Source organism: Phragmites australis, chromosome 23, assembly GCF_958298935.1.
Source record: "Phragmites australis chromosome 23, lpPhrAust1.1, whole genome shotgun sequence".
Lineage (NCBI taxonomy): Eukaryota > Viridiplantae > Streptophyta > Magnoliopsida > Poales > Poaceae > Phragmites > Phragmites australis.
The window spans coordinates 12,093,056-12,120,457 of NC_084943.1; the positions used below are offsets into that span (position 1 = coordinate 12,093,056).

General features: G+C 43.8%; 1 protein-coding gene across 2 annotated transcripts; it reads right to left on the reverse strand.

Annotated features, from left to right (window-relative positions):
- Positions 1-1,645: 1,645 nt before the first annotated feature.
- LOC133906579 (beta-galactosidase 15) lies at positions 1,646-27,402 on the reverse strand. Of its 2 annotated transcripts, XM_062348520.1 has the most exons (19): positions 27,091-27,402; positions 26,563-26,658; positions 26,368-26,480; positions 25,912-25,978; positions 25,731-25,823; positions 18,197-18,340; positions 17,996-18,084; positions 16,681-16,786; positions 13,260-13,347; positions 13,024-13,148; positions 12,092-12,289; positions 10,813-11,042; positions 5,769-5,884; positions 5,257-5,354; positions 4,547-4,657; positions 3,975-4,085; positions 3,552-3,760; positions 2,440-2,782; positions 1,646-2,021 (listed from the first exon to the last, which is right to left on the reverse strand). In XM_062348520.1, exons 1-19 carry the CDS (start codon positions 27,343-27,345, stop codon positions 1,878-1,880), a joined length of 2,736 nt encoding a protein of 911 aa, XP_062204504.1. In that variant the 5' UTR covers positions 27,346-27,402; the 3' UTR covers positions 1,646-1,877. The 2 variants fall into 2 exon arrangements, with proteins under 2 accessions (XP_062204504.1, XP_062204506.1); XM_062348522.1 differs by lacking the exons at positions 25,731-25,823; positions 25,912-25,978; positions 26,368-26,480; positions 26,563-26,658; positions 27,091-27,402 and adding an exon at positions 25,562-25,693.

A 27,402-nucleotide genomic window follows, 5' to 3' on the forward strand; every position in this document is an offset into this window, starting at 1 on the left:
AGAGATCTTGCAAACAAGCAAGGGGATTTCGTTCTCAAGGTTGTGAAGGTCCAGATCCACACCTTGCCTCCAATATGTAGTTCCATCACCATTGGTGAGGTTATTCCGAAACCCTAAGCTTGTAGCCCCCAAATCTTGATGGTGTTATCCAAGATGGTGAAATCTTAATGTACGTGAGCAGCCAATGCTATCTAGAGAAGATCTTGTTGTAATCCCACATTAATATAGTGGAAGAGATTTGGTTGGGCTAAGCACCATGGTTTTTACCCCGATTTGGGGTTTCCCATATTAAAAAAAATCTAGTGTCCATTTGGTTGATGTGATTACTACTGTCTATATCTCCATATATGTGTGATGCATATGTTTCTATTTGTGAAAAGGTAATGTTCTTGAGCTGATTCCAGGTAATGCTGAAATTGTTGTTGCTTTTGCTAAACTAACAAGCTTTGTTAGTGGGATAATACCAACAACTACTACTTCCTCTGTTTTTAAAATGTATGCCAGTAGCTTTTTCGAATATGACGAAAAGTGACTTCATAACTAATCTTGTGTTCTAGACATGATCAAATTGAATTAAATAATTTGTTTTGGGCCCGCACTTGATAGGTGCGTGGTTTGGGATTAGGATAAACTTTAGAATGGCAACATGGGAAAATGTGCTTTGCAAAACGTAGAGTGCAAGTATTTTCAAACAAATAAAGTAGTCAAAGCGATAAGTGTTTGAAAACAAAAGGAGCAGGACATCTTTTCTTTTTGAATCAATAGAATTACCATCACTCTACAAAAGCAAAAATTTCTTGCTATCACTCGTTCCCCACGGCACTCTGCAAAAGCCTCAAGATGCTTCAAGGAGGTGATTTCCACAGCAGAACGGTCAGCCCTGGATCCACCCCGCTGATTTTGCCACACCCTGAGTCTCAGTGAGCTCTGAGGCGCTGCCGCCACAGCCGGGAGTCTACTCCGGTGCTCCGTTTCCTTCCTCTCCTTACAAAACCGCCACCAAAATGTTCCCCCTGCCTCTTGTTGTGCCCTAGGGTCACGAACCAACGGCTAAGAAACACTCGGAACATTTGGACCACGGCATAACAAAGTTTGCAACAACTTGCATAGATCAGTCATGAATCAAAGTAGATGAGCACGAGACGCAACCTGACACCTCCTGCTCTATTGTAGTATGCAGAGAATATGCGATGCACAACTAGCCGCGCATTTTTCGCCTCCATGTTTATAGTGGAGACATACACCTTTCCAAGTTTGAACCATCCAATTTAGCAGTCTTCCATGCAAACAAAAGTTCACTTACTTTGGCTATCGACGGTGGATAACACAAATAGATTCGATAGAAAAGTCTGACGAGAAAAAAAAAAGAAGAAGAGACGAAATGCTGAGCGCTAAGAGAAAAGCTGAAAAAAATGATGCAAGTGTCTTGAAATCCATGAAAGCTTATTTATTGCGCAAAGTGCTGTTTCCAAGATGGGCGAACCCTTATTGAACCTAGCAACATCTAAATTTCAGATAAGCTTCAACTTAGTATTTCGTATATACTACCTAGCTACACGTAAAGCTCCCATTAAAATTCTATGAAAGTAGATGTGTCTTCACATTTTCTTTTTTACATTTAAAACAAAGAATAAGCTCGACAATCTAAATCGTTTCACGGAAATAACTTTATTTTTCCCCATCTCCTTTCTTTTCAGTCCTTTCTTTTTCGCAAACAGACATTTATATGAAGCATAGGTTTCTCTTTACATATATGGGTGCAAAGGAACAGACCAGATACAGCTGCAGGGACAACGTGCACAGCTCAGCTGCCCTGCAAAGCTGTAGAAATCCTACCTTCACTACAGTTCTTCCAGGACGAAATTCCAGAATCCGAATCACATCTCATCTCGAGGTTCTTTGGTAGCTGATGGCGGGGAGCACTCAGCCTCAACTGCTAAATCCTTGACAACTTTTCGGCATGGATCACCAAATACATCATTGGTAACACTGATTGCACATTTGTTCTTGCCGACACAGGCCTGGAAATACGGCAAACAGAACATTACGATTTATGAATGATGGATATTTGCAATGAAATCAAGTGCACTTATTTGAGTTCCGTGGACGTATAGGTATCCTTGATTTAACAGGCCCAATATATGCACAATAAAAAATAGAGCTTACTTGCTGAGAACAAATTAGATTCAAACTCAGCTGTTGAAAGCAAACATTAAAGGGGGGCCGGAGATCCAACAAAAGATAAGTGGAATTCTTTTCTCATCTTGTCCGGATCAAATTCAGATTTTAACAAATCAACCCTGTAAATCTTTCTTTTTCTTCTTTGTTTAGAAGTATTCAAACTTTATATATTTGATTGCACATGGGTATTGAAAAGAGGTGCTTTGATAATAGATATTCTAGAAATAGAGTGTTTACTATTGATACTTGAAAGCTTACCTCTGTCACCAAGTCCAGAGTACTCGATGCATGGCACTTCCCTACGGAGAAGTTCTGGCAATCACCTGAAGGGGTTCCATAACTCGCAAATGTAATCTTCGAGATCACATGCCCGTCATCACACTGCAAATGAAGTTGTGGTGCTATTGTATTTACTGAGGCTCGACCATTGGCAACATGTGACCAGGCAGAAAGGGGAGGATAGTAATTTTCAGATATTCTTGAGCAGATTATTTTGGTGTAATGAACCTCCAGCGATATCTGAGAAGGGTCTCCCCCTGTTTCCTCAAACAGTACTAATAGATTGCCTGACTCTTGCAACCATTCTCTTGGTATGTGGTACCTGATAGGAAAGAAATTGCATACTACGTTACTTGCACAAGCACATTGAAAGATTCTTGAACCAAATGACAAGGTGCCCAACATCTCAGCAAACTCACACTGAAACAATACAAACTGACTGTTCTCATCCAGAAGGTCCTAATTCAAATCTCATGTGAATTTAGGAACTAGAAAAACGGATGGTACAACAAAATTTCCTGACTTGATCATTTTTTTCTATTTTCTGTATATGACAGGGTTATAATATTCTATGGTTATGGTTGTCTACTCCATTGTTTGGCACTGTCCACACATGTTAGGTGCTGGAATTACTGTATCACGTGATTCGTTTGTTAGTTTGAATCAGGTTCGGTTTACGAGATAAAATAGAGTTTGGTTAGTTTAGATCAGAAGAGAATTAGAGATAAGATTAAGAGATAGAGTTGGATTTAAACTAGAGATTAGATTAGAGATTGAGTTGGTTTGAATGGAGTCTTTGTAGGCTAGCTGGACAGCTATATATATGTAATCAAAGTCCTCCCCCCCCCCATATTCTGTCTCCCTAATCTATAGTCTAATCCCTCCTCTAACAGCCGATGCCGCCCGGCTATCCTCCCGGTGAATGTTTACCCTAACAACACACGTGAGGGCAAATTCTCATATAAGAAAAGATTCCAACTTGTGATTTGTCTGCATGTAATACTGTCATGTAACAATATAAAGGACAGCATCGCATGAAAGAATATGTCTACTAAGGAAACAGACACAATATGAGTTCTTTCCCTTAATACCAGCTTTGTGTAGGCATTCCACAGTTTGAACGGCACTTGCTGTCACCGTACGCTCCTGCATAGTTGCATGAGGATGGGCACCCAGACTCTGGCGCTACTAGCGACCAGTAGCGCCCAATGAGATGCCCATTCACCCAAGCCTGGCCCTTTCCCATGCTCCCAAGACCAATTGCAACAGGGTCAGTACCTTCTGGTGCATCAAACATAGTCTGCACAGACAAGATAGTTATTAAGACATGAAAAAGATATAGATTGAATCTCATCACACTACAACTAGAAATTCTGGTAGACCAAGATTTGCCAAAGCTGGTAGGTAGAAGTCAAATGAAATAAGCGGTCATACTAGACTAGTACAGAAAGTATGGGATTGACACCATGATACAATCAAGAGTAGCATCTTTATGTGGTGAAAAAGTAACTTACCTTGTACCATGTAAAGGGTGACTGTATGTCATCCTTCTGCATGCCACTCCACTCAGAACATCCTTGCTTCTCAGGAGAATAGATCATCGAAAACTCACCTTTCAAACCAATCTGCACTTTTGAAAGATAATCTTTAGCAAATTTCCAGTTAACTTATACATGATGATGCACAAAAGATTAGCTTTTACTGATTCAAGCACATAGCTCTTGGGTGACTGTGTGGAGAGATGCTAGTGAAGAACACATGGTAAGAGATGCTGCATGCAACCTTTTTTTAGGTGAAGAACAAGATACAAGAAGTTCGAAAATGAGAGTTTTGAGACAATGACAGCCAGGGTTGTAGCCTGCTTGGTATCCATGTCGTGACTTGTAAGTACAATATTCTAGCAATCTTTATCCTTCTAACGTAAAATCTTTATGGCTGCACAACAGTACATGAATGAATAGAAAGAAAAAAAAGCTGTACCATCTGGATTGCAACAAACAAATGTAGAAGAGATTGAAAATTCAAAGCTTCATGTTGGCAGAGGCTAAAGAAAATCAATACCTACGCTAATGATAGTTCTTTTTACCTGATATGTCCAAAGTGAATTAGTGAGGTCAATATCTCCATTTGACAAGCCAGTGAGTTTTATTTGACCTCTAAATCCAGCGCCATCCTTCTCCAAGAAAGCACCATAGTTCTTCGTGAACGTCCAATAGATTACGAAACAAGAAATAATATTTTACTCTCATGCCTGATGATCATGCATGCAAATATAACAAAGAAAAGTGGACATAAAACCAAATGAAAACGATGCATCATATAAAACAAGGGTACTATTTAATGAATAATTGTACGTCATTCATTTGAAAGAATTGAAATAAGATGCTTTTCATCAGCGTAGGTATCATACAATCGCAAACTTCAATTAACTGTCAAGAGTCCACCCAAAAGAAATAAAGCTTTAAGATACCATCATGGCCTTTCCATTTTAAAATATTGTGTTCATACCCACATATTTAACCTGGGTGTAATTGACCCGGTGGATCCAGTAGGAGAATGCAAAGAGAGTAGTTCTATTATAGTCTGCAACATCCCAAGTCCCACCAGAAAATAACCTACTGTACTCGCGAAAGTTACCTTAAAAGCTTAATTGCTGTCTATGTATAAACATCATAACTGTTGATAATCTATTACAGTTGAAGTGAATGCTTCGATGCTTGCGGTAGTTATCATGTCCTCTCACACACCAGAAACTCTACCATTAAACTCAAAAGGCATAAAAGGAATTGGTAATACCTGTATGCCAACAATCTCTGACAACAATGCCAACTCGTTAAGTCCTTGAACCAATTGAACTGGTTGATTCAGCGAGACCCATTTACCAACTTTACTGCCTTCATATTGAAAGGTACATCAATGAATAACTGAATCTTCTATATATGGGTTAATGTGATACCAGAGCACGCAGGACTGTGTTTCCAAGAACTGTATCAGACCAGTTATTGTCCACTGATACAACTCTAAATCTGTCATTACTAGTGTGTGCAGTACTACGGAGAGAAAATATGGATATGAAGCTTGAAACTGAATGAAGTACTCAAACCATGAAATAATTAATGTCAAACTCTATTAACATAATATGAAATCCCTACAATAGTTTACTTACAATAAATAGCCCATTACCACCAAATTTAGACATGGAGGAATTATGCATGTTGTGGGGTAGTATGTTTTTCTAAGGAATACTATAACAGATAAATTGAGAGACAAGAAATGATTACGAAGACTAAAGAAGTATAAATAAGTACCTGCAAGCTTCCCATTTGCAAATACACGCGCTACATCACGAATTTTGTCTATGGTTAGTGTCGGAAGAACACCTTTGGAACTCCAAAATGCCACATCCTCATCAGAAATGTTTACACTGTTGAATAAAAAAGTGTATAGTAACTACATCTCAAAATAATGAGCGGACATCCTCATCAGAAATGTTTACACTGTTGAAGTACACCCAAACTATGGTGTAGTCGAGCCAACAAAGAAAAAGAGAACAAATGAACACTAGATTAGTAAAGGGCGTATTTAGTGCACAGAAACGCTTCAGCTCAGTCATCAAATCAACATGATATTTAAAAGAATTTGTAAAGGTGATTCGCAATTTAGTCTGCCTCCATATGAATACTCTCGTTTCAAAGTCCAATCAGTCATTCAGTCTTAGGAGAATCAAAGGAAGGAGAAATTACTGACAAACAACAGCTAAAAGTAAATTGAAAAGGATAAAGTTAATACCCAAAGCAAACTTCTCCATTTGGTTTCTCGTAACACCCTTAGAGTTTTAACTTGAAATTTCAAAGAGTGGTAAAGTACTTCACAAACAACCACCATATGTTTGGGATCTTTTGTGTTTGTTCGGTGTGCAAAATATAAATGGTTCAAATGTTGGAATAGTGCCACATTGGTAGTGAGAGGAGAACAGACCTAACTAAAATAATGCGGGAGCCCCTCACCCTCTTGGCCTAGCTTTTGAGGTGCAGAAATGCTCCCTCCTAGATCCTGATCCACAATCTCTAGGCCCGCTAGACACTAAGGTGGTGAAGGCCCAGTGGATCGTGGCCGTGGGTGCATGTGAGAGGTAGGTCAGTGCCGAGGGACACCAATGTGTGACGTGGGAGATTGTTGGAAGAGTCCCACATTGGTAGTCGAGGGAAACGGGCCTAACTTAAATAGTGGGGGACCCCCTACCTGTTGGGCTAGCTTTTGGGATGTAGAATGGTTTCCTCCCATAGTCACAGGCAACGGGGTTGATGTCGTGTTCCACGACCCTGGGACATCATCCTAATTCGAGGGCGGGGTCAACGTCCCGTTTCAAGTTGGGTCACCGCGCCATCGTTGCAGGGTTGTGAGGTCCAAATTGAGGTTCTCTGGTGAAGAAAGAAGGGGGCGATGGGTGGCGGGAGGGGACGCAACAGAGGAGCTTGAAGAGGGCTTGCAGTGGCTCTAGGGGCGACAAAGGAGGCGTTGTAGTGAAGGATTGAGTGGGGATTGGCACCAAATTCTAGTGATGGAGGAACTCTGTCGTGGAAGGAGAGAGAGGAGAAGATTGAAAGAAACAACGATTGGTATCTGCATGCGTGAGTGTCTGGAGGGGTTAAGGCAAGGTAAGGTGAAGATGGGCTAGGAAATAGCAGCCCATCTAATCCTTTATTCTCTTTTCTCTTCTTCTTCTTCTTCTTCTACTTTCCCTTTTCTTTAGGTTGGTGACCCTTGACCAGGGACCGTGCACCAAGTCACGAATTTGGAGTCCCGACGTCTACACCCTTCATACCCTATTTTTATCAAGTGTATGTTAGGAATAGCAACTTGTATTCAATGATAGTCTATTGCGGCAATATATAGAGTACATAAGGGAAACCCTAGACTAAGAGATTACCATAATACCATTGACTATTATACGCTTAACCCCCTCCCCCCTCCCTCCCCCGCCCCCTAAATGCAAGACGACACGAAGTAATAAACTTAGACTAATGCATCCAAAAACTGTCTCTTCAAAGGCATCATAGAGTGAAGCCTTGGTAATCCTGTCGAATCAAGTCGAAGAAGTGCAAAACGAAGCATAGGAGTAGAGTTGTGATGATGACAACAAAAGAATACTATGTTAGGAATAGCAACTTGTATTCAATGATAGTCTATGGGGCAATATATATATAGAGAGTACATGTAGTTGACTACTATAGCCTTAACAACCCTCCCCCTCTTCAGATGCAAGTCGTATGCAGTAGCGTTGCATTTGAAAAAGATAACACTAAGCAATAAACTTAGATACAATATAAAACTGATACATCCAAAATCTATCTCTTTAAAGCCGTCGTAGAGTGGAGCCTAGGTAATCCTATCGAATCAAACCGAAAAAGTGCAAAACGAAGCACATGAGTATAGTCGTGATGATGACAACAAAAGAATACCCTTGATTAAGAATCGCAACAAAACGACAATTAGTAACAAGACGACACACAAAATTGTCACTGGAGCCACGAAAAGACCAAGAAGACACATCAAAAGAATACCCTTGATTAAGAATCGCAACAAAACGACAATGAGTAACAAGACGACACACAAAATTGTCACTGGAGCCACGAAAAGACCAAGAAGACACAAGAATACCCTAGATCAATAATGGCAAACACAACAATGACAAGTAGTGAGGCAACAAATGAAGTTTTAACTAAAGCTATGAAAAGATCTAGCTAAGTTGCATCAATAACGACTTGAAAGAAATCGACTAATAGACGAAGGAATATGTGGACTCAAATGGCATAGACGAACTCAAAGAGAGACTAAGACTTGGATGTGCAGCGAAATTGCAAAGACTCTAATACGAGACTAAGACACTAGCAGGTAGCAACAACAAAGCAAAAGCCTAGCACAGTAGCATGCCAGCACACCTAAGACACAAATGAAGCCAGCAGAGCAGCAACCATGGACCACGGACAACAAGCCATTCAACAAGAACACAACCACACAGCAGCTCACAAAGGCTAACAAATAGAGAAGCGAAGCAGTAGCTAGAAGAGCAAGTAGAGCAGTAGAGAACTATGGATCATGGAGCCGAAGCCGTTGACATGATCCTTCCTTTCAACATCTTTCACTCAACCAAATCAATTGGGTGGCCAGACTGTGTGACCCTCCCCTGTTTCAGGCCTAAAGGAACAGGACCATAGCCTCTGGAGTCCTAGCTAACGCTAGCATTGTCCCCTTCCACCCAGCAGTTGTCTTCCGGGATCTGTCGGATCTCCTGCTTCTCCAGGACCTAGATCCAGTCACCATGGTATGCAATAAACCGCTTCACCACCAGATCTTGGTGGTTCGTTAGCGACCGGAAGACGACGACGTCGCCGCGAGAGAAGTCATAGTGGTCAAGGCAAAGCTTCTCCACTAGCGCGAATTCGACCGGATTGGGGTCGAAGGTGGGGTACATGGATTTGTTGTGCACGCTGGCTTGGGAGGCCGACTGGCCTAGGCAGCAGCGGCAGAGGGAGCACCACCGCGGCCAACCACCTGGATCTGGCGCACCCACTCCCGCCAGGAAGCCGCCCTTGCCTGCCTCCGACATCAACGGTGAGCGTGCGGACACAACCTTCGAGCCTCGCCGGGCCATTGAACCAAAAGGCCAACAAGGACGCAGACGCCGCCACTGAGACGCCCTGTTGACTAGGGCATGGGGTGGAGGCGGATTCGGCCGAACTCTTCGTGCGCTGGCGAGTAGATCTATGGCGAATCAAAGATCAGGAGTCTGCCTCGACGACGGAGGGGCAGACGTCCGATGTGGCCTCGACGACGGGCGGGTAGGCGACCGATGGGAATCGGAGCTAGCGGGCGCGACGGATGGATCTGGCGAGCCACAGCTAACAGCACCAGACGAGAGGACGGTGACCGCCGGATCCAGAGGGCACAGGAGGAGAGCCGACAAGAGGGAGGTGAAGTCGGCGACGGCAGGCGCAGCTGCGCACGGGCAGAGAGCGCAGGAGCACGCATGCCATGCGATGTGGTCGTGCAGAGACGGCGAATCGGAGAAAACACCGACGGGATGATGGACTACATCTAGATCTGGATCGAGAGAGAGAGAGAGAGAGAGAGAGAGAGAGAGAGAGAGAGAGAAACAGAGAGCTGATGGACGAAGGAAAAATCAGCGATTTTGGCTAGATCAGGACGAGTTGCGGCACAAAAAAAAACTAACTCTAATACCATATTAGGAATAGCAACTTGTATTCAATGATAGCCCATGGGGGCAATATATTAGAGTACACAAGGGAAACCTTAAACTAAAAGATTACTATAATACCCTTGACTATTATACCCCTAACAGTGTCAACCCCATTCCTCGACCCAGTCGACCTAGATCTTTTGTGACTATGTTCCCTCTCGAGCCAACATCAAACGGTTGCATCAAATATTTACATGTACCTTCTAACTCATGGCAAAGTTATAAATGCACCTATGATGCCAACATCCCATATATATCTGATCATCGATTACCACTAGAAAGCAACAATTGAAGATAGCATTTAAAAATTAAGATTCATACCATTTCATTCAACATCACAATATGAGCTATAGAAGGGTTATTCGCATTTATCTTTCTTTCTTGTTTTTTCAGCAAATTCAGTTCATATTCAAGGTGAAACTCAAGGTGGACTGACTTGTGTGGCAATGCGTTTGTACAGTTATAGTAGCAAGTATGAACATTTCATTCTTGAAAATGTGTAGAACGGAGTACTCTGTCAAGCTTGGCCACCAATGCAGGCTAAAGTATGTTAGGGTTCACATAATATTTCAGTATAGATGACTCGTGCTTCTGAGTAATAGATCACTTTAATATTTTGGACACGTAGGGCAATATTATGATTCCTCTGGTATGTCCTGCACTCTTGCAAAAGTATAATGTGTGACTCAAATGTAAGACTGGATCAAGTACAAAAGTACCTCTGGCTTATCCATGCCATACTCTATTCTCGTAAGATGACACACGGTAGCTAAAGATCCACCAGGTACTACGTCATAAGCACATTGGGAACGTAAATAATTGTAACCATATACATATAAAATGACAGCAATGGAATCCCAATCCCTTGCTTTTATTTGTAAAGTCTCTATTCCTCGGTGATCGAAGCCCAAAGATCTATGAACCACCTCATGTTTGACTAGCCAATTAGATAACCAACCCTGCTATAATGACAAGACTTGGCAAAGTTCGGAGTGTTAAATCAACCAAGAATCAGCTAATTAAAGGAGAAATATGAGAAGCTGGTTCCCCAATAGGGGATATGTTGTCAACAGTTGTAGGTCAATATTCACCTGGTAGAATACCAAAGGTAGTCAGAGATGTCTTTTGTCACGTTTAAGTGCTCTAATATCCCCTGAGCAGCAAAGCTGTTACCCCATGTGCCAATAGGTTCTTTAGAAGTCCACCAAGTACTTGAGAGATACGGGATTCCGCCAACAAGGGTTAGAACACTAGGCTTATGTCTACTTGAATAACTGGGGGACCCAGATTCGACAGTAAAAACCGAAGTTTGTGTACCTACCTGAAAAGATAGTATCAGAATGAGTTACATCAAAGATTTGTGGCTAATATAAGAACTCCAGCATATTAGATGGTAGGTAGATTCCACAGGTCAAAACAGTTGGGTGCTTAGATGGAACTAAGGAGTTAAAGATATTATGCAACAGAGTCCGGATATTTATAATTACCTCCATTCTCTTTTACAGTCGTATCAAACAATGAAAAGGTTGTAAAACAATAGAAGTTTACGGTGCTTATGGTACCGGCCCACAACTTAATTTTTTAATTGGTACCAGGTCCACCATTTAATGGTATTGACCGACAACTTAAGTACCTTTCAATAGGTACTTTTCATTCTTGATCATTGGATTTGAACAAATGAACAACCATTGTGATTCCTAAGCATAGCAACATATCTCGTAAAACCTTCAGATGTTACTTTTTCCAATTATATGTTAATAAAAAATAGAATAAAAAGGTTGTATTTTTATGACAAATATAATAATACCGTTCCATGTACAAACAAAAATATATTAAGTATATATGTAATGGAAGTTTTAAAGTTGGATTGTAAGCACACTGAAAGGATATTTATTTTAGAACAAAGGAAATTAGCTTTTGCTTTGCAATTTGATATCTTTAATCAATAGTTCAGAATTTCGGTGTATTTGTCTGAAGGATAAATAGGATCAGAGGAAAAAGAAATTTCAACCTTTTTTGAGAAACAAATTCATCTAAAAATGGTCATTACTTATGCATATATAGATAAAACTTCCAAGTACACACAAAGCAAGTTGCTCAAATTTTGTTTCTGAATTTGGTGAATTTGTCAAGAGACAAGAATATCTTATGGGCACAGTTTCCAATTCCCAATTCTATATGGAGCACAAGCAACCAAAGTGTGCATGCAGTCTGTACATCGCAGCCTGACTTCCATTGTATTTGCATCAGCATGTGAGACCTCAAAAAAGCTATCTTTTGCATGCTCGCAAGTCATGAGGCCATAGCCTCATAAGAGAGGCCATAGCCTCATAAGAAGAAAAATGCTGTGTGTGATTAGGGATTACTCACTGTAGCTGTATTGAAAGCCACGTTTTCACAGTCTGGTAATATGCTCACAGACCATGGTGGTAAATTATAAGATTTTCCAAAGATCCAGACTGACACATATTTATGTTCATCAATGTTGGCAAGAAAAGCTGAGCAAATCTGTGCATTCCTTGAACTTCTTCCATTTGTGCTGACCTTTTCGGTGGAATATATATGTGCCTGAATTAAAAAAGAAAAAGGGTAAGCAAAGCATCGGTGTTTTGCAATGCCAAATGTACATGAAAGGAACACATCCAAAGCCATATTATTATTCTGAGTTCTTACTGAAAAACCATAGCTGTGTAACTGCCCTGTCGAAATCTAGATTTCAGAAAATTAAACCTGGGAATGTGGCACTGGGTGGCTGCTGACAAGCAACCAGACAGCCCAGGGAGGAATTTCCATTGCCAGAAGGGAGGATGTCAAAGTGTGATTTGGTACAATCCAGACAGCAAAAAGATGCAACGAGCAAATTAGGAATTTCAATCAAAGAAAAGATGAGAAAGTGAAGAAATTGATTGGAAATAGGAAGAAACCAAAGGTAATGCCATTTTCAAAGGAATCAGAAACTGGGGTGGCATACTCTTAATATCAAGAACCTGGATGGCATTTCCCATTTGGAAAGTTTGGAGTGGCAAAAAAAATTTCCCAGTGTTCTCAAATGCTTATATGAATAAGCTCTACAAACTTAGTAGAAAAGCCAACTCAGCTGTTTGTCTTGTGAAAACAATTAACCTAAGGAACCAACTCTTATATGGCAGGAAAAGGAGTGAACAAGCAAACAATGTTATTATTTTTACTTGGATGATCCAAAATGAGCCCATGGGTAAAGTAGATGGACAAAAGGCATAACTTTTCCCTATATGTATTTGAACAGAGTTCACAAAACAAAATGTAAGAATATGGCAGCAAACCTCTTGCATTGGCCCTAATTTTACATATTGAGGTGAACCATCTACTGCAGTAAGAGCTGGTTCACAAAGTTTAATAGCTGCATGTAGATCTTTCAGATGCCCCCACTTAGGCTGCCTTAAGATACCTGAAAGTAATATGTTGTGGATCCTAGTAAATATCTTAATATAAAAACCCGAAACACATTTTATCAATAATAAGATCTGAAATACAGCAGTTTCTCCAGAACTGTATATACCATATTCATCAATTGGAGCATCATAATCATAGCTTGTTATCTGAAGTGGACCACCAGCTGTTCGCTCGAAATTCGTACCACCAAAGAACTGAGAAGAAATGAAACACACTCAGATCTAAAAGTAGGAGGATTGAAATGCAATTAGCAGGGGAGTGCTAAAAAATGGTGAATATTCATTTTATTTCACAGTTTACGGATAATTTCTCTTTATACTTATGCATGCAGTTTGGTTCATGCCTATACAGATCTGACTCCTGAGAAATTTCTTCCTTAAGGGTTATAACTTGCAGATCAATCAGTACTAACACAAGGTAACTGTTAGCAATATTGTCTTTATCCTTTACGTATAGGTTACTAGAGTCCTTATCCTGTACTCCTTCATGTACTCTCTATATATTGCCCTTAAAAGCTACTATTGAATACAAATTGCTATTCCTAACATGGTATCACAGCCAAGTTTTTTTGACGTTGCAACTCGTCCAGGTCCAATCTATCCTACAACTGGCTTTCTCTCTCGTCAGCCAACTCCTCTCTCCCATCAGCTTCTCTCCTTGCCAACTCTTGCCCGCAATTCGGATCTACAATGCGCTCAACGCCGCCGGCCCGATCTACTCCGCCACCAACTACTCTACCGCCGGATCCACTCACCGGCTCCGGCTCCGTCAGCTTCTCGCTCCCTGCCGGATCTGCGTCGCCACCGGCTCCCGCAGCCGCCGGGGCTCCTTCGGCCGCCCGCCCGCCATGAAGCCTGTTGGAGCAAGAGTTCGTCTTGCCCCAGCAAATACGGCGAGAGTTTCTTCTAAGGAGGAGACTCAAGCTTGGAGACGAAGTTTGAGAGGAAGGAACACCACGAATATATTGATGATAGAAAAATATATCAATCTAGGTGGAGTATCACAGCGTTCACTGTCTTGCGTGTTCTTTTCCGTTGTGTCCGTCCGTTGCCTAGAGGACCATAGCCTGCTATTTATAGGGTCATGCATAGCTTGGCGTACAAGTTGTCATAATGTACAAATTTCCAGGATCCGACCAAATTCCTAAGCCTTATCCTAGATAACTACCTTCTATCCTGTCGGGAGATAAATATCCACCGTGGTAATTATCGTGATGCCTGCCCCATGAAGGGGGCGAGCCGGTCGCTAATTGCGGCTTGGCGCCGCACTGTCAGGGGTGTCAGGATAACCCTCATCACGTCGAGGTGTCAGAGTGGCGTCCATTAGCCTAGGCCTTTAATGCCGGTCACTTCCTTGCAGGCAAAGCACGACCGGCGCTCCCCTTTCAACAGATCTTTCCCAAGGCCTGCTGACTCACCCCGCTGCCTTCGGGAAGGCGGCCCGATCAACCCGAGGTGGGGGCCTCGGGAGGCATAGAACAGGGAGGTGAAGGTTTTGGGAAGCGGGACCCCGAAGGGCTGGGGCTTCGAGAGGCCGAAGCTTCGGATGATCGAGGCTCCGAAAGGTCGTGATGTGGAAGGCTTCGGGAGGTTAAGCCGACGGAGCCAATGGAAGGCTTCGTAAGTGCGAAGGGGTACCATGAAAGGATCTGATGATATCGGAGGTCGAGCTTTTAACAGAGGGTTCGGAGATTAAGGCTCCGAAGGGACCTGGATGGTGATCTTCAACTGTTATCCTCAGGCTGATTTATTCCCCCCGCCCCCAACAAAGCCATTGTTGCCCCACCACCTGCCTGGTCCCTGCGTGTCACCTCTCTTCCGCGCTAGCTTCACCCTGGCACTCTGCCTGGTGGCTCCCCTCCCGTTGCCTGCTCCTGCGCTTCTACACATCACAACGTCGGGCCGCCCCGACGCAGCCTGTCCCTGTCCCGATCTAGCGTAGCCCGCCTTGGTTCGGCTCTAACGCATCTCGATCCAGCACCGCCCCAGGCCGATCTGCCTGTTTTTGTACTGCATCGGCAAGCACTCCATGTCCTCCCCAGCTTCAACTCCTCCAACTCCACCTTCTAGTCGCTCGGCAACCTTTCCCTCCGACTCCACTATCCGGACACATGCTGAGGCTACCGAGCTCGGGGCGCTGGACGAGGCCGGTGTCATGGTGCTCTTCCGCGACAAGGAAGGACAAGCTGCTGGCACAATTGGAAGACATCAACAAGCTCATCCCACCGATGGGATTTTGTACACCATCAGCTCATACCAATCATGAGATCATGGCCTCTGGTGTGGCTGGGCTTCATCCGTTGTTTGCTTGCTTCTCCATGGTGCTGCAGATCATGGCATCTGGGCTTGCTTCTCTTGTTGGCTGGGCTTATGGACCATGGTGCTGATGTGCTGCATGCTGCTACTTGCTAGTTTTTGTTTTGCTGCCGCTTCTGCTATTGTGCTAGTTACTGTGTGGTGGTGATACTGCTAGGCTGTGCGTCTAGATCTAGTTTTAGAGTCTTTGCAATTCCGTTGCGTCCACATCCAAGTCCACTTGTCTCTCTTTGAGTTCGTCTATGCCGTGTGAGTCCACATATTCCTTCATCAACTAGTCGATTTCTTTTTCGTCATTATTGATGCAACGGTGTCATCTAGATCTTTCTGTAGCTTTAGTGACAACTTTGTTTGTTATCTTGCTACTCATCATTGTTGTGTTTGCAATTCTTGATCTAGGACGTTCTTGTGTCATCTTGATCTTTCCATAGCTCTAGTGACAATTTTCGTTCGTTGTCGCTTTATTGCAATTCTTGATCAAGGGCATTCTTTTGTTGCTATCATCACGACTCTACTCCTATGCTCCGCTTTGCACTTCGTCGTATTGATTCGATAGGATTACCAAGGCTCCACTCTACGACGGCTTTGAAGATGCAGTTTTTGAATGTATTAGTCTAAGTTTATTACTTAGTGTCACCTCTTTCAATTGCAATACTATTGCATACACCTTGCATTTGAGGGCGGGTGTTAGGAATATAGAATCCTTATTCCTTACGTATAGGTTACTAGAGTCCTATCCTATACTCCCTCATGTACTCTATATATTGCCCTTAAGAGCTACTATTGAATACAAATTGCTATTCCTAGCAGTAACCATTTTAAACAATGATAGCTAGCTGAATATAGCTACCCATTCTGCACAGAATAATAGAGGAACAGGAAGTTACAATTAGTTCTAAACTTTAGTTTACATAGGGTCATCTGTGGCTTGATTGATTGAGCATGGAAATCCATTTTTTTTCCATCACTAAAGAAAATATATGCCTTTAGATCCTACCTAGTACACATTGCAAACTGCATTATACACTTGTTTTATGAACCCTATGCAAGTAAATGCCTGGACAATATTTTTGTCTCAAGTCTGAAAAGTACAATCCAGATTGATGACAAAGGAATTAAAATACAGTAAGCCTAATACATGGGTTGGCAATTGAAAAAAAAGTCAAAAGGCCTTTCAAAATTTCACTCTTGGAGAGATAGCTTGGTTCTTACCATGTAATAATTTTGCAAGCTTCCACCACGTTGGTAAAAACGAGCAACAGCAAACGCATTGTCTTGAGCAGGCCTGTGAGGTAATGGTTCACCCCAGTCGGCGTACCTTTACAAACGATCCACTGTAAGGTCGCATTTTGCAGATAATAGCAACATGAAACAGTATGATAAAAGAAGAAGGCGATTGTTCAAACCAGCTTTCAAAAAGACCAACCCAAGCACCATGTACTCTCAGAAATGCCAGCCACTAATACAACCCCATTTTCCTAGAATACGCAGCCCAAAATTCAAATCATATTCTTGAATGGCCCAAACTGACTCCTTGCTACTCAATTGAACCCAACCGTGTCCAGAGCAAGCTCATTTGACCTAACACCCAAAAAAAGCTGCCAAAGGAGCACAGGCCCAGTCCCCACTCTCCAGTTCGCTTGACATATTTATTCAGTGATCTGTACGAACAGGATGGATTTAAAGCATGTGATACTGTGACCTACACTTTAATTGCTCCGCATATTCCTCAATTTTTCACATAAAAAATTGCAACTTACACGTGATTTGAAGATGTATTAGTTCTGGATGGTGATGCATTTGGTGTTATCTTCAGATGTTTGTAAACAAGGGCTTCATCTCAATTGACAGTAGACATAAAGGATTCCTATAATTATATTCTATTGCACATATGTATCAGTTATTGTGTTTGTACTCAGGATGAGGGCTGGTTATATAATGCTCCGCTTTCATATAAGTTAAGCAAGCAAGCAATCAGAAGCATTTTACTGTTCCCTTTCTTCAGTTCTGTCCTCTTCTCGGCACCGATCAGCCAGGATGCCATCATGGTGTCTGGACATTGGGATTGCTGACCTCGTCCTCCAGCTACCTACAACTACAACCTACGCCATTTGCAAAGCTCTACCAAAGACATGGGAAAATCTTGTTTATGTGCCTATTCTTTTTTAGTTCAACAGTTGCTCATCATTAGCACATAGCATCACAAGAACTGAATATATGTAAATCTACATTAGTTGGCCTGCTCACATATCATTTTTAAAAGGAAAATGCACAGCATCAGTGGGTACTAACATCTGGGTAAAAATGAGTAAGCCTTCCCGAACATTATGCAAGAAGGAAAGACTCATGAGTTAAAATTATATGCATTTCAGGCAAATTAAACTCACTGGACCCTGCAAGGCAGTACCGCAATTCACAAATGAATCATGAAACAATTGACTCTACCGCCATCTAAGATTTTCATGATAATCAATCTGAACGTTGCAAAGTTTTTAGAAAGAGTTGAATGAATCAAAGAAATGAGTACCATCCATCCCAATCCTCAGTCCATATTGTTGGCTTATTGTAAGAATTCGGTTTAAACCCATCACAGTAATAGGCATTGCAAGTATTGAGCTGCCAGAAAAGACGAAACAGTAGTCAGTTACTTTGTATAATTTGAAATTTTGAAAATATCTGAGGAAGTAACGTAAAAAACAATCGTCTCACTAAGTTTGAGGTCACCCACAATTTGCTCTGGAGCATCAGTCTGCCTACACATTACCCAAGGAACACCAGTATCAAGCCCAAGTGCCATCTGAGCTGCCCATTGCATATATCTCTTCCCTGCTTCACCATAGCGGTCTTGAATATTACCGTATTCATTTTCAATCTGTCAAGTATCTCCAGACAAGTTAAAAAAAATGCTCATTTTTGTTAAATGTATATGTACCTTTTGTATTTTCCCATTTATATAGGGGTTTCTTTGCATATAACCATGCTTGTATATCTGCCCTTTAAGGGCTATGGAATACGATGAGCTACATAACCCTAACATGGTATTAGAGACAATGTCTCTCGGTCCCCAACCCACCACCGTCGCTGGTGAGCCACCACCACCGGCCAGTGAAAGCAGCTCCATCTCCCCCCCCCTCCCTTGGCTCCGCACTCCAGCCCCGCTCCGTCCCGTGTGGATCCATCCGCCATTGGCTCTCCCGCGCTGCCCTTAACCGGATCCGCCGCCGGGGCGCTCGACCGCGCTTGCTCCCTTTCACCACCAGCCCATCACCGCCGATCCGTGCCACCCTAGCCACCTATGCACCGCTTCACACGCTCATGCGGCCCGCCTAGAGTGCACAGGCTTCGGCCGGCCACCCGCCCGCCGAAACTGGTCGGGAGCGGGCGGAGCTCCCACCGCCACCTGTCGCCCCTCCTCACGCCGGCCATCGGGCCACCTCCCCTCTCTACTGCTCTCTGTGCTAAGGTTGAAAGGGGCAAGAACCAAGGAAGAGGAAAGGGAAAGAAAGAAAAAAAAGACTTCATGGCGTCCTACGGGAGAACATGTGTCATTCTTGTTCCGTGGTGCTCGGTCTTTTTCAATGGCATCAACTGGAGGAGTACAGAGAGCGTTTCACATGGAGATCCACATGGGTGGTCTGCAACTGCGAGGCTACCTCACCGATGAGCGGGCATGTCCGCCTTGTCCCGCTTTTCCGACTCCACCCACTTACCCACCAAATGCTGATGATGATGCCAAGGCTCCTCTGATTGATGCTTTCGAGACCGGGATAGAGACTTATCAGTCAGATCTCGCTGTCTACACGACCTGATTGCACGAGGAGGCATGTGCCAAAGCCATCTTGTTTGCGAGCATGGAGGTTGATCTCTCTCGATGCCACTCAAGGGACTCAACACTCCGCAGCTGATCTGGGCTCACCTCCGCCGCAACTACGAGTTCGCAACAAGGCGTGAAGTTCCACAGTCAGATGTCAGCAGTTTAGCAGCGTCTGGATAGCTTGGGTGCAGAGTTCTATACTACTGGCAGCTGCAGGTGCTGTGACCGCCACCGGAGTCAGAGGGCGACTCTTCGTCTTCATGAGTCCCTCTCCCGGCTTTGCCCTGAGTTTGAGACTGTCAGATAGAAGCTGCTGACGCGCCGTCCGCGCTCATCGCTTGATGAGGCGATGCCTGAGCTACGAGTTGAGGAGACACGTCTTCGAGGAGGGGGTGTGAGCCTAGCTCAACAGTCCACCTCTGTCATGGCTGCTCGAGTCCCTTCTTCAGTTCTCACACCTCCCCAGGTGCCTCTGCCTCCTTCGATGCCATAGCTCTCCCCAATGGTGGCGGAGGCCCCTTCTGGTGTCGTCTGCGACTACTGTAACAAGCCGGGGCACATTGCTTAGGTGTGTTTCATGAAGCAGCGTGAAAAAGCATAGAAGAAGAAGACACGACGCAACGGATGGTTCTCTTAGAGCCCATGAGGTGGTTCTAGTCAGTCGGGCTCTCATTCTGTGTCTGCCGCAGAGCAAGAGCTCCTTGCGTTGTTCCACTGCCTCACCACTGCAGCTTCTACCTCAGCACTCGGGACTACTGCTCAGCCTTCTGGTTGCACTCCTTCCCACCCAGGTATATCATCCCCATGGTTTCTTAATTCTGGTGTCTCCTTTCATAAAAGACTCTGGATTCGACTCATCTATCTTCCGTGTTACCTCCTAGTTCACCACTCATAGTTCAGATAGTAGATGGAAACTCCCTTCCGGTTGCAGGACGGGGCACTCTCTCTACTTCCTCCCATCTCTCATATTCCTAACTCACAATGCACCTTTTGTCCGCTGGTCGATCATTGATCATGGATGTCATATCATTCTTGAGGCTAACTCTTGTTGTGTTAGGATCTTTGTATTGGGCCTGGGCTTCTGATGAGGACTGGTCCTAGGCGTTATGACTCTTAGCGTCACTGGGAGCTTGATTGGCTACGCCTTTGTGAAAGTGCATCTAGGCCCACTAAGTGAGTTTTGGCTTATTGATGACAAAACGATTAAGGATCTAATATGTTTATCTAAGTCATGAACAGGTCTTAGTCTCAATTGAGAAAACTTATGACGGTTGACGCCCTTCGAAAAGAAAAGAGAAGCAATGAGGAGTACTCAATAGGATTTAAATTTTTCTATCTTTGAAATTGAATCTAGGGTAGTTGTTCTATTAAGAGGGTTGCATTTGATTGCTGATATAGTGTCTCAATGCTCAAGATACTCTTTAGAACCAATAAGTTGAGAGACACACTCACCCACGGATATCGGGAAGTTAGACAGAAGTTTACTGGACCCGGAGTCTCCGGTGTTCACCGGATACTCCGGTCCTCAGTATTTAGGCCGGAGTCTCCGAGACAGACTTCGCTAGAAGGGGCTCGGTTCCGAATTTCTATTTGTCCGGAGTCTCCGATGTTCACCAGATACTCCGGTGTCGGTGAGTTTTTAGGCCGGAGTCTCAGAGGGAGACTCCGCCAGAGGTCGCTCGGTTAAGTATTTATTTTTTGTTGAAAAAAGAACGGAGTCTCCGATGTTCATCGGATACTCCGGTAGGAGACAATGGTGGCTCGGTTAGTATTTGTTCTTTTATTAAAAAAGACTGGAGTCTCCGGTGTTCACCGGATACTCCGGTACCTGGAGAAGCCGGAGAGTCCGGCAAGTCTCCGGACTTTGTCTGAGTGATAGACCTGTCAGGACCAGAGACTCCAGCAACTTAACAGAACCGTAACGGCTAGTTCTGACACAGTTCTGTGACCGTTATGACGCCGTTTTGGATTTCAGACTGGAGACTCCGGTGTTCACCTGATACTCCGGGTTAGATGTGTCAGAACAGTAACGGCTAGTTTTTTAGAGTGAGCTATATATACTTCCACACCCCCAAGCATTAATGGCTTGCTGTTGCTGCTGAGCTCCACACTCATAAAGCCTTCCAAGAGCATTCAAAGTCCCTCCAAACATCTCTAGTGCTTAGTTTTGCGCAAATTTAGTGAGATTGTGTTTGGAGTGAAGTTAAGACACTTGAGTATTGAGTTCTTCATCAAGCATTCACTGTGATCATTTCTCTTGTAGCCTTGTGCTCCTAGACGGCAAGGCGTCGCCCGTAGAGCACCTAATCTTTGTGGAGTGCCACGGGATGTTTGTAATCGACATCAATTTGAGTAAGGAAATTCTAGCTTGATCTTTGTAGTCGCTTGAAAAGAATAGGGTTAGAAAATACCCAGCTCTTTGTGAGCTCCTCAACAGAGACGTAGGTACTTCTTGTGAAGTGGTCGAACTCCGGGATAATCCCTTGTGTAGCTTTGAGATTTTTCCATACAATTAGTCTTAGTGATCATCTTGCTAGTGTCTATTATTGTTTAAGATTTGTATTGTTAAGTAGATTTAGTATCACCTTTTAGACTCTAGTTGTTCTCGTTAATTCTTAGTTGTTCTTGAGATCCTGTATAGACCGGAGACTCCGGACTAGACCGGATACTCCGGACAGACCAGAGTATCCGACCTTCACCGGAGTATCCGGCATCTATTTAATCCGCTGTTTAGTTTTAATTTTCAGAAAAGCCTATTCACCCCCCCCCCCCCTCTAGGCACTTTTAAGTACATTCACTTTGTTCAGCCACTTCGGCCAATCAATCATCCAGTTCTCCTACCTCCATGTTAGCTGCTTCCTCTACCACCACTTTTGCACAATGGCATCGTCCTCTAGGCCATTTCTCTGGTTCTAGGCTTTCCACTTTGGTGGATAATGGTGTCTTAGGTCCTGTCTTTGGTGACGCTGTTCTTCATTATACAGGTTGCAAGCTTGGTAAACAGCCGCAGCTCCCTTATCCTTTTAGTGATTCTATGCCTTAGCGTCCCTTTGATCTTGTCCACTCTGATGTACGGAGGAGTGCTCCTTTCGTTTCAAAAGGGGTCACTCTTATTATGTAATCTTTATAGATGATTATTCGAGATTTACCTGGATTTACCTTATGTCTTCTCGTGGTCAGTTCCTTTCCATTAACCAGCAGTTTGCCACTATGATTCACACTCAGTTTGACTCTTTCATACGAGCTTTTCATGCCGACTCTGCTGGTGAGTACATTTTAGATGCACATCGTCGCTCTAGCTGACCAGGGAACTCTTGCTCAGTTTTCCTGCCCTGGTACCATGCTCAGAACGGTGCTACTAAGCGCAAGCATCGTCATATTCTTGAGACTGCTCGTGCTCTTCTAATCTCCTCTAATTTTTCACCTCACTTCTGGGTTGAGGCTGTCTACGGCTATCTTCCTCATTAACAGGCAACCATCCTCTATTCTTCATGGTTGTACTCTCTATGAGTGCCTCTTTAGCAAGCTTCCTGGGTACGGTCACCTTCGGTGCTTTGGGTGTGTATGCTATGTTCTTCCTCCTCGTGAGTGCACCAAGGTGACTGTTCAATCTGTTGAGTGTTTTTCTTTAATACAGTTTGGAGCACAAGGGTTATCGCTGCTATGACCCTATTGCTCGTCAGATGAGGATTTCTCAAGATGTCACCTTTGATGAATCCCGCTCCTGCTATCCTTGTTCTTCCACCAGTACTCCATCCACCACAGCTGACTCTATCTCCTTCCTTATTCTTCCTGATCTGCGTTTTCCGTTGTCATCATCTCCTCTCCACTGCCTTCATGTTCCACACAATCAGCTCTTTATCCCAGCTCCACAACAACCATCATCTCCATGCTCACCACCGCCTTCCGCTCCACCTCTGGTTGCTTCCCCACCTCCAGAGCTTTCTCCTCGTGAGATCACTCACTACTACACTTGTCGATTGCGCCATCTTCCTTCACCTGACTCCTCTCTCTTCTAGGACCTACTCTGGAGTCCACCTCGGTATGAGCTCCGTGATCATCGTACTATTCAACCACCTGAGCGCCTTGGCTCCACAGCTGTTGCTCTTGTCGAGCCCACGACCTACCGAGAGGCTGATATCCACCAAGAGTGGCAACATGCTATGGATGAGAAGATTGATTCTTTGGAGCGTGCTGGCACTTGGGATCTTGCTTCACTGCCAACCCATGTCACTCCTATCACTTGCAAGTGGGTCTATAAGGTCAAGACTCGCTCTTATAGCTATCTTGAGCGCTACAAGACTTGCCTTATGGCTCATGGTTTTCAGTAGGAGCACGATCGTGACTATGTTGAGACTTTTGCTCCAGTTTCTCACATGACCACTGTTTGGACTCTTCTGGTTGATGCCTCTGTTCGCCAGTGGTTTATCTCTCAACTAGACGTCAAAAATGTCTTTCTTAATGGCGAGTTGTGTGAGGTCTACATGCAGCCGCCTCCAAGGTACTCTATCCCTGATGGTATGTCGTGTCATCTGCGTCGCTCTCTTTACAGCCTCAAGCGGGCTCCTCGGGCATGGTTTAAGCGTTTTTCTTCGGTTGTCATTGATGCTGGCTTTTAGCCCGGTGACCATGACCCTGCTCTCTTTGTTCACGTGGTCACACGCTTCTTCCTCTCTATGTTGATGACATGATTATCACTGTAAAGAAGCACCTCAGTGACAAGTTCTTGATGTCTGACTTAGGTCCTTTTCGGTACTTCCTTGGGATTGAGTTCTCTATCACACCTGACGACATCTATCTCTCCCAAGAGAAGTATATTTAGGATATTCTTGCTCGAGCCGCTCTCACCGATCATCGCACGGTTGATACACCCATGGACCTTGGTGTTCATCTCCACTCCACTAATGGTGAGCCTCTCATTGACCTCACTCGTTATCGTCATATTGTTGGGAGCCTTGTCTACCTTGAGATCACTCGTCCAGACATTTCTCACTGTTCACATCTTTAGCCAGTTTGTGTCTGCTCCCTCTCAACTCCACAACACACACCTTCATGTTCTACGATATCTTTGTGGCACAATTTTTCTCGTCGTCTTTTCTTTCCTCGCTCCAGTTCCGTCCAGCTCTAGGCGTATTCTGATGCGACTTGGGCTAGTAATCACTTAGATCGTCGCTCTCTCTCTCTCTCTCTCTCTCTCTCTCTCTCTCTCTCTCTCTCTCTCTCTCTCTGCCTGTTGTGTTTTCCTTGGATCCCCCCTAATTGCCTGGAAGATCAAGAAGCAGACGACATTCCCGTTCAAGTGATGAAACTGAGTTGCGGGCTATGGCGACGTTGACATCTGAGATCACTTGGCTCCTTGCAGTTTTGGTGTGTCGGTTACAGCACCAACTCCTCTTTTGTATGACAGCACTGGTGCGATCACTATTGCTCGAGACCCAATGAAGCATGGGCTCACCTAGCATTTCAGTGTTAATGCTTCCTACATGAGATCACAGGTGCAAGATCAGGTTTTGGCTCTTCAGTATGTGCCTTCCGAGCTCCAGTTAGCTGACTTCTTTACGAAGGCACAAACAAGGGCTCAACATAGTTATTTCCTCTCCAAACTCAGTGTGGTTAACCCACCATGAGTTTGAGGGAGGGTGTTAGATGTATATGTACCTTTTGTATTTTCCCCTTTGTACAAGGGTTTCTTTGCATATAACCATGCTTGTATAGCTGCATAACCCTAACAATTTTAAATGTATGTAATTTAACCAACACATAAAGCATGAACCTGAAATGAAATTATCATCTTGCCTCGTAAAAAAATACATTTTTGTGCTTTTCTAAATACAAAAACCCTATATTATATATTGCAATGATGCAGTTCTCAGTCTTTTCTTTTTTTTCATTCTTTTCATGAACCTCTTATATCCACCAATTTTAGGGTGTTTGTGCTACATCAACAATACCAGAATGAACAATGTCGAATCCCGTTACTTCAGTTGGTAGCAGAGCCAACACCATAAATTCTAGCTACATAACACACTTATGAATAATGTATTTATTAGTATTCTCTTACCAAATTATGGCTCAAAGATTAAGTTTATTATGAGCAATGTGCACTTCTGGAATCGAGATTTCACCACTAGTGATACATGAACACTCCATTCTTGTCACGCACGTTATCCGCTAGTGATACCACTTTTAAGATTAACCATGAAAAGAGAAAGAATGTAATGGAAGAAGTATATAGTAAACAAAGCACCAATCAGTGAGCTTTGTTAATGGTTTCCGGACCTGCTGTAGTATAATAGGACCACCTTGCCAAGAATAGAGCGTGTGTATTCCAACAATACCACTAGTGATACCACTTTTAAGATTAACCATGAAAAGAGAAAGAATGTAATGGAAGAAGTATATAGTAAACAAAGCACCAATCAGTGAGCTTTGTTAATGGTTTCCGGACCTGCTGTAGTATAATAGGACCACCTTGCCAAGAATAGAGCTTCTCCTCTTTCATGATGTCAACGATTTTCGTCACAAAAGTCTGCATTTCAGCCTGCAGACAGATTTTAAGGATTAGTGGATCTAAAGGAAAGGTTCAAGAATGCTCCTCACCCTAAAACTATGCATGGTAGTTGCTCTACCTTGAACGGTTCGTTGTCAGTACGGAATTCAATCCCAGGGATATCGCGCAACCAAATTGGGAAACCACTGCGCAAGACAGAAGAAAATAATGAATGTAAAGAAAATTATAGTCAAGATGTGTAATAAGATAAAACCATGTAACCTTAAATGTAGTACAAAAATGTCTTTTTTTGGCCAAGGGGGTATGTTTTGGAGTGGGGGGGAGGGGGGGAGGGGCATGAAAACGAAATATATAAGGTAAATATAAATATCCAGACTACAGAATGATTGACTGGAGCCTTTTTGTGTAAGTAATATCCTAGGATATATGATGTGCATGTACAAACATGCACATGTGTGGACGTGCATGCACGCGAGTAAGTCAAAACAGGCCACTTTTTTCTCATATGTGAATACTATTGTGGTTAAAATTGATATAGTGAATACAATAGTTGAATGCTAAGATATAAACAGACCCGAAATTCCATTCGGCACAAGCATACGGGCCGATACGCAGAAAAAGAAATAGACCTTCGGCAGCAACCAGCTTCGCAAACTTTACAAGATCAAATCTTCCGCCAAAGTAGTACTGGGGCAAAACATATGAGAGAAGCATAAGTTAACCCATTTAAGGACACTAGATAGCAACTGAAGCGAGTAATGTACATTACCTGGCCTTTGGCCAGCTCATGCCCATTCCAAAAGACATATGTCTCGATTACATCCGCGCCGCCCTCCTTGCACTTTGCAATCAGACTCGGCCACATCTGGCACAAATTGCATGTCAGTTAATCATGTCTACAAACGACATGAATGCAGATGTCGCCAACTCGTCAACAAGCCGCATAGCGAACAAACAGCAATACTGGACGACGAAAAACACATGAAGAGCAATTGAAGAGGAATATAAACTTGAAAAGTGTCGCAAATAGAAATTAAACTAAATAGATTCACCTAAGTGGAAACGCAACAAGTAGAAACCCAATCACACATCCCCAACGACTCTACTCCGACCAACAGCATCACCACCTCAGCCCAACCACCGCGCAAATAAAAAATTGAGAGAGACCAATTCCACCCAGCCCCTAACGAACCGAGTAGGGAATCCAAACGGCGGCCGCAGCCAGAATCAGCTCCCCGGAGCTCCTGAACCCCGTCCCACCGTCGCCGCCCAATCGCGAGAAGCACAAAAACCTCACCTCGGGTGTGGCGCGCGGGTAGTGAAACCCCGCAGAGACGAGCATCCTGCGCTCCCCGCCGATGCGCACCGCGCGGTGGTCGTAGGTCACGTTGAACGGCTCGAAGAAGGGCCCGTCGCCCGTCGCATCCTCCCCAACAACCACCTGCCTCAGCACCCCCGCCGCGACCGGTGGTACCGAGGCGGCGAAGCAGCCGAGGAGGAAGAGGAGGAGGGCTGGGGAGCCTAGAGGCTTCGGCCACCGCGAGGCGACCATGGCAGAGGCGGAGAGAAGTGAGCAGAGTGGAAAGCGAGGAATGCGAAGGGAGAAGAG